This window comes from Typha latifolia, chromosome 15 (assembly GCF_019914945.1).
Source record: "Typha latifolia isolate L0001 chromosome 15, TyphaL0001v2, whole genome shotgun sequence".
NCBI lineage: Eukaryota > Viridiplantae > Streptophyta > Magnoliopsida > Poales > Typhaceae > Typha > Typha latifolia.
This window is the reverse complement of record NC_133100.1, coordinates 5648030-5655375: the sequence shown is the minus strand read 5'-3', so window position 1 is coordinate 5655375 and position 7346 is coordinate 5648030. Positions and strand designations below refer to the sequence as shown.

The window sequence follows — 7346 nt, the reverse complement described above, 5'->3', positions numbered from 1 at the left end:
AAAAATCCTTTAACCCATCTACCAAATGCTATAAAAATCAAAGTAGTCTTATCTATTTAACTGCAAACTAAGAGAACATCATTCATGCATGCTTTTGAACTAATAACGATGAATAAATTTAATTGGAAGGCATAATGTAGTGTTTAAATTAACATCTGTACTGATAAATATTTAATGGTTAATTGCAAAGTGGTATGGATCTCAGGACGGGTAAGTGCCTACTTAAATTGAAAGTTCAACAGGATAACTTAACTAAAATAGATGGATTACAACAATCTGAAATAAGATTTGTAACCTCCAAACTCCCACATACATGGAACAAAGAGTATGCATGCATGAGCTTCTACTACCCTGGACGCATAGATAAATATTTATATCCAACAATCAAATGTTATAAGGCTCGGCAACCACCACCAGTTGCTCCGTTCGATGCATTGTGATGCCAAAGACTTCAGTCATATCCAAATCTTCGGCCTTAACACCAGGAGGCAGCTTCCAGTCAAAGCTATAAAGGAGTTGAGCCAATGCAATCTCAATGCTAGCCGTGCCAAACGCTATTGCTGGACACCCTCTTCTCCCTGCCCCAAAAGGTATCAGCTCAAAATCCTGCCCTTTGTAATCAATATTACTTCCTAAAAATCTCTCTGGCTCGAACTTCTCGGGATTCTCCCAAGTCCCGGAGTTCCTCCCGATGGCCCATGCGTTGATGTATATTCTCGTATTGGCCGGTACTTCGTAGCCCTGGAGGGTTACTGGCTCCATGGATTCTCGGGGGAGGAGTACCGGAACAGGCGGGTGCAGTCGGAAGATTTCCTTGACCACGGCTTGTAAGTAATGCATTCGATGTAGATCGGTCTCCGCCACCGTCGTCCGGCCGCCGCCGACGATGCTTCGGACTTCGTCTTGGGCTCTCTTCATGGCTGTAGGGTTCATTAGGAGCTCTGTCATTCCCCAGTCTAATGTGATGAAGGTTGTGTCTGTTCCGGCTGCAAACATATCCTGCAACAAGTTGTCGGATTTTTAAATCAATTTAAAAGATAAAATTGGGGATGGTACAAAATTTTCAAGCTTTAAGCCATAGTTCTAGCAAAACATATATATAAAGTTTTTTTCTTGAGTTGATATCTATAAGACTATTAATAAATATTAGGGAAATTTATTAAAACCACTACCCCTTGTTATCATTCATACTCTTCTACATGGATATTTACAATTTGATTTCTATATTTTTCTTAAAATATCTAAAATAACAATACAGATAGTTTTCTTTTAATGATTAATTACTACATAGATGAGTTATAGTAACTATAAATATTAAATGACTTAATACCTTGATTTCTGTATTTTCCTTAAAATGCCAAATGCCTAAATTAACTATAAAGTTAATAATCTTAATGATCAATTATTATATAGATGAGTAAAGAAAGTAGATATTATATGACCTTAATGCCTCTTTAGTTAAGATAAAAATAAATAGAGAACTACTGTTAGCTACTATTAGAGTAAAATTACCTCTAGCTAGATATTTTAAATTGTATTTACACTATATTTTAATTGAGAGATAAAGAAAATAATATTTTATCCCCCTTGTTTAGATATATGAGAGAAAGAAAGAATTTTAGCTTTTCTTTCTTTTCTCCCATTCTCTTCACTTTTGAAGAGAATCTCAGTTTATCTTTCATTATCTTAAGATATTTCTCTCTTTTCTGCCCTCTTCTTCTCTCTGTGTCTAAACACTGTGTATAAATAAAATACTAGGATAAAATAATAAATATTTATATAGTAGGTCGTGAATAATAATTAAAGAAAAAGATAAGGTGTTTTCCATTAATTTTCTGAAATAATATTGTGGAGCCATGCATCCAAGACTGAATTTTCCTTGCTCCATCATTTGATGCCCTGATTGGCTGTCAATTCATGAGCAACATGACCATCGTTGCACCACAATGGCAGGAGTGTACTCACCATAACAGGAGTCACCCGGTTCTGCACTTGTGAGTGTAAACATTTAAAGTATTAAGAGAAGCCTTTGACTAACTTTGTCTTGCTATCAAAAGGACTGGGTAATCTATTATCACAGACCTTAATGTAGATGACCTAATTTTAAAGTAAAAATATTCATCCTGTGCCATATTTTAAGTTAGTTAGATTAGGAATATTTATATATCTGTGTACACTGTAATTTAGGAGGATTCTTCTTATCTAATCATGACCACTATGTAATAGAAAATTATAGTATAATTACATTTTTTATTAGACATAATGTATTCGTGTGCTTGTATATATATATATATATCATTGATTTATCCACACTGGGTGCCTTCCTCTGCCGGCGAGGCATTGGCTGGTGTATCGGCCCTGGCAATAGTGGCCGCCGACAACCAGCCTTCCTCCCTCCTTTCGGTTGAGGTGAGGAAGGGGGGGGTGCCTCGGGCTAGGTGCAGCCAACCCGAGTATCGGGTTGGACTGGGTGCAACTAGCTTGAGTGCCAAGTCTAGCTAGGTGCAGCCTAGCCGGGGGCCCTACTTTTTGGGCCAGGCTGGGCTGGGTGCAATCCAACTTGTGCTAGGGTGTGGTTGGGCTATAAGTAGCCCAGCCCAAATTTGTGTTGAGTTTGGGTTGCGGCCCAATCGATGAGACCTCTAGGCCTAGTTTCCTTGAGGCTTTGGGCCCAATTTGTATGGGTTTGTGTTTGGCCTTGAGCTGGCTAAGTTGATTAGTTGCTTAATAATCTTTTTAATTCATGCTAGTCATCGTATTCATTTATTTTGTCAACCTAGGCCCTAATCTTTAATTAGTTTTAGCATATAGTAGTGTTCGCTTTATTAGTTATCTTATAAATTAATTTTAATAAATTAGATCATGGCCAGAGAGTGCCGTTATAAATAACACACAAAAGAAGGTAACTCTAATTTGGGATTTAGCGAGGTCGTGTATACTTGGTTAAATTAATTTTAGCAAATTGAGTCAATGATCTGCGTGTATCTGTATTAATTGCTCCTACCGAAGAATTAATATAGATTATTATAGGGAAATTATATTAAGCATATTATCTTAATTAGCAAAATGATCTAATCTAGTGTTGCCTATATGATTTACCTAAACAATAATAATTAATGGAATGAGAATTTGAGATAAATTATTTTAATTTATTAACGTGTTAGGCACTAGTACAACTATGCTAGCTCAACCTAATTAATAAATATGGACATTTACAGAGGGACCTGCCCAAGCCTGTAGTGAACGTTAGTAAAATTATTTAACTAATTAGTGATAGGATTGTTGTGCTTTTACTTTTTATTTACTTTTCTTATCGAGGTGGACTCCGTACCCTATGAGGATGATCTCGTGGTATAATTGCAGCTAGTATCAGGAAAACGGTAAGTGAAACTCCTATAATTTAAGAGTAGTATAGAAAATGAAATAATTTATCTTTTGATATCATCACATTCATAGCATGCATGTGAATATGTTTTCCCTACTGTTATTATTGCACATCATGCACGGTAATTTATTTTGCTGTTCGATAAGATTTCGCATATCATGATTTCTGCGCATATTTATTGGACATGAACATATGTGTTAGCATATAAATCATGATAATGATGTGTTTCATTATGCTTATTATGTTATATAATATTATGCCACTTGCACACGTGCATGACTATAAAAGGGGTGATTATTGCATCCCGACAGTACCCGACACCTCTCCAACCAATTAGGGCCCACGCTTGAGTTCTTAATCTGTTGATCCCAGACAATTAGGCAACCATTTTACCGGGCGATGAGCGATTTACTTTTGATCAATGAGAATCATACCCTTTAGAGTATTTAAGATAGAGAGAGAAGGGTAGGATGATGTAGACCTAGCAGTACCTAATGACACAAAGTGAGGGCATCCGTAAGTGACAACTCATGATTTCAACACAGTGGTACGATGATGTTGAGCCGAAGGCTTAGATAGTAGTATTGATGTGCGATAGTGACCTTTGTGATGGGCTTACGACTTATGTCTTTAGTCTGCGGTGGCGAACAATTGGTCATGCTGTTCGCCGGGTGATGGGTTGGCGATTCTACCACTAGGGTCTACCCTCCGTTAGGATATGGGTGTGGTCGGGTGAAAGGATTGATGTGGTTATGGGAGTAGCTTTGCATGAGCCTATATTATCAACTTAGTAGTCGAAGATAATGCATATTATGTGGTGTAGTATTAACATAGCCCATGGGTAGAACTCAGTGTGAGCTTGAGTTTGAGGACTTGATAGTCTGGACTGATGCATTGATTTGATCTTGATGTACATATTCATATTTACTTATTGTTACATTATTCATTATACTATTTTAGACTGTAGAAGTAAAAACTTGTTGAGCTTTATGCTCACCACCTTCTGAAATATTTTCATATTAGTTGATGAGCCGGGGTTCGTGGCGAAGCCGGCGAAGAATTATCTTTAATTTCTCTTATTTATTTATTTCTGTAAATTACGTTAGATGGCTTGTAGCCCCTACTTGGGCAATTTTTCATATGTTTATGAATATTTATTTTGGGCCTTGTTATGACCTATGGTGTTATGGGCTTCGTTTTGTCTATTTTATTTATGGAAATATGAGTTTTTTCATTTGTATATTGTGTTGAAATATTGACCATCATGTCACGTAATAATTGTGTGGATTCTACCACGTGAAGGCCACGTGTTTGGTGGCGGGTGTTTCATATCAAGTAGCTTGAATGAGCCTCAAATTAATTTGTCACTAAACTAACTTTGAGAAACACACCATAAATTACATAGAAAGGTGTAAAATATTGCAATAAACACATAATGCAGTGGTGTTTTACACAGTTGATAAGTTGACGAATTTAAAGTGTCCCAAGAAAATATTTAAATAAAGGGTCTATGTGAAACTAAGAATTATTCAGGAGAATAAGTGTAATTTTGTTTCTAAATATTGTATCATATAAATTAGATCCAAAGCTAGGAATTCAGATAAAAGTTATCAAACTAAGCAAAATAAAAGGAACCAAGTGCAAGATAATTAAATACTAACCAAAATGACTGCCTTGACATTATCTAAGGTGAGAGGCATCTCAAGACCCTCACCCTCCTTCACATCTAATAACACATCAACCAAGTCCTTCTCCTCCCCCTCCTCCTCCCCTCCTCTTCCCTCTCTCCTCCTCCTCTTCTCCAAATGCTCCTCTAAGATCTCATCTAACAACTTATCAAACCTTTTAAAGGTCTTCTCCAACTTCCTCTCCGTCCCACTCACCTTGCTCACCCATCCCATTCCAGGGTAGAAGTCCCCAAGACTAAACCCACCCAGCAAGACCTGGTAATCCTCAAGCATCTCCTCAAACCCATGCCTCTCATACTCCCCTCCTTCCAAGAACTCCTTTCCGAACGCCGCCCGGCACAACACCCCATTCGCATAGAACCCTAAAATCTTGGTCAAGTTCACCAGATTCGCCGACGCCTTGACACTCTCTACCTGTTAATTAGAAGATAGCGTCAGTGATAGCTTAAGCTTTTATATAATTCAGGACATGTTGTGTTTGACCTCCCAATTAATTCAAATCATCAAAATATTTCAATCCTAGAAGTGGACGAGGAAGTGTTGGAGCATTAAAAAAAACTATCGTCCTCTATGACAACTTAATTATTATGGTATCAGAGCAGCAGATACTAAGTTTGAATCACCGCAAAAAAAAAAAACTTTGAGAGTAAATAAGTGAGTTTACGCTACCATGCGAGACACCTCAGCCGCTCTTGCAGGCGCGCAGGACTCGACTCTCTTCGGACTCAGGAGCTCCAAGATACATAGCTTCCGTACGTGGCGCCAATAGGGGCCGTAGGGGGCGAAGGCGACGTCGGTGCAGTTGTAGAAAAGGCGGCGGGCGGCGTAGATCCTAGGGCGACTGCAGAGGGCGAGGTCGTGGGTGCGGAGGACCTCGCGGGCAGTGCGGGGACAAGAGACGACGACGGTGGGGATGAAGCCGAGCGTGAGGTGGATTATCGGGCCATAGGCGACGGCGAGACGACAGAGGGAGAGGTGGGGGAAGCGGCCGAGCTGGTGGAGGTTTCCGATGAACGGTAGTGGTGGAGGGCCGGGAGGGAGGTTTGGGTTTCTTTTCTTATGTAAGTAAAGGCTGCGTAGGAAGAGTTGGATGATACTGATGAGTATTAACGTGCATGGTAGGAGAGAGAATGGCATGGTGGAGTTAAGCCATTGAATTGGAGCTGGAGCTTCCATTGTAATTCTTTAGTACTAGTGGAGATGGGGTAGGGGGGATGCGGGGTGGGTAGGGAAGATGATGACATGGTGGAAGCCTTTCTTTATAGAGTAGTTTATCTTCTTTTTTTCAAGTCCATAAAAAAAATTTTAATAAGTTAATCTAAAAATTTAATAAGTTAATTTTAGATATTACATTTTGGCACGCTGATTGACCCTTGAATCAACAGTAATTGGAGAAATCAAAGAGGAAAAAAAAATCTGAAACATATTTAGCACATATATATCTTACTGATGGGGAATAATGTTTCTCACAATTAATACAACCAGAAGTAGATGAAAATATTTGGTATCTTTACCCAGACAAAAAGAAGGGATGCAAATTGAAAACTTTCTATTTGCTGCCAAGATAACATAGAGGGGGCTACGAGGCATTGAGAAATTTAGGGATTGAGAAATAATTACATATGAGACCAACAAGATCACGCCAAGTGGAAGGGGACAAGACTACCAAGGGACCACGAGAAGGAGACCATAGTCACGGGAAAGGGATCACAATGCAGGAGAGGATACTAGTGCGATCTGGAAGAAAATTTTCATAAATAGTGAAATTTTTAGGTATTTGGGAAATATAGTAACACTTTTCTTATATAAGAGAATTATATAGAATTAGTTTAAGTGGAAGAAAAAGAAAGATAACTAAGGTGGAGGAAGAGTAAGGATAGAAGAAGTAGAATAATAGTAGAATAACACTTCTTAGTATACAAGAGATTTGTATAAAAAAGAAGGAAAAAAAAAAAGAGTGAGATAAAAGAAGAAAAAGTATGGTAACACTTCTCTTTAATTTTATATTATCTAGTCAGTATTTAATTAGGTATGGAATAGCTAAAGAGGAAATTTGGAAGAAAAAAAAAACTCTCAAAAACTAAAATGAGCTCAGGTGATAAAAACGAAATCCATGTATGGTTTTGATGCAAATCCCATCATAGATTTGTCAAAAAACTCCAGATATTTTTTATGAATAAAAACTCCTGAAAGTATGGGTGGCTATCATGCATGTGTGGGTGCCTATCATGGGCTTTGAGTATCCAATTATTGTGTTTGAGTGTATCACAAAG

At 38.0% G+C, this 7346-nt stretch overlaps 1 protein-coding gene across 1 annotated transcript; it reads right to left on the bottom strand.

The window, feature by feature from the left end:
• Nucleotides 1–222: 222 nt before the first annotated feature.
• Nucleotides 223–6312, bottom strand: LOC140802035 (cytochrome P450 71AP13-like). Its single transcript, XM_073157444.1, has 3 exons — nt 5743–6312; nt 5047–5487; nt 223–999 (listed from the first exon to the last, which is right to left on the bottom strand). Exons 1-3 carry the CDS (start codon nt 6247–6249, stop codon nt 385–387), a joined length of 1563 nt encoding a protein of 520 aa, XP_073013545.1. The 5' UTR covers nt 6250–6312; the 3' UTR covers nt 223–384.
• Nucleotides 6313–7346: the final 1034 nt, after the last annotated feature.

What these genes read in the sequence shown, in the direction of transcription:
- LOC140802035 (XM_073157444.1), bottom strand. Translation starts at nt 6,249, where the DNA reads ATGGAAGCTCCAGCTCCAATTCAATGGCTTAACTCCACCATGCCATTC. An exon ending in CGGCTGAGGTGTCTCGCATG is followed by an intron (nt 5,488 to 5,742) that starts GTAGCGTAAACT and finishes TCTAATTAACAG; the next exon opens with GTAGAGAGTGTCAAGGCGTC. An exon ending in ATGTCAAGGCAGTCATTTTG is followed by an intron (nt 1,000 to 5,046) that starts GTTAGTATTTAA and finishes AACTTGTTGCAG; the next exon opens with GATATGTTTGCAGCCGGAAC.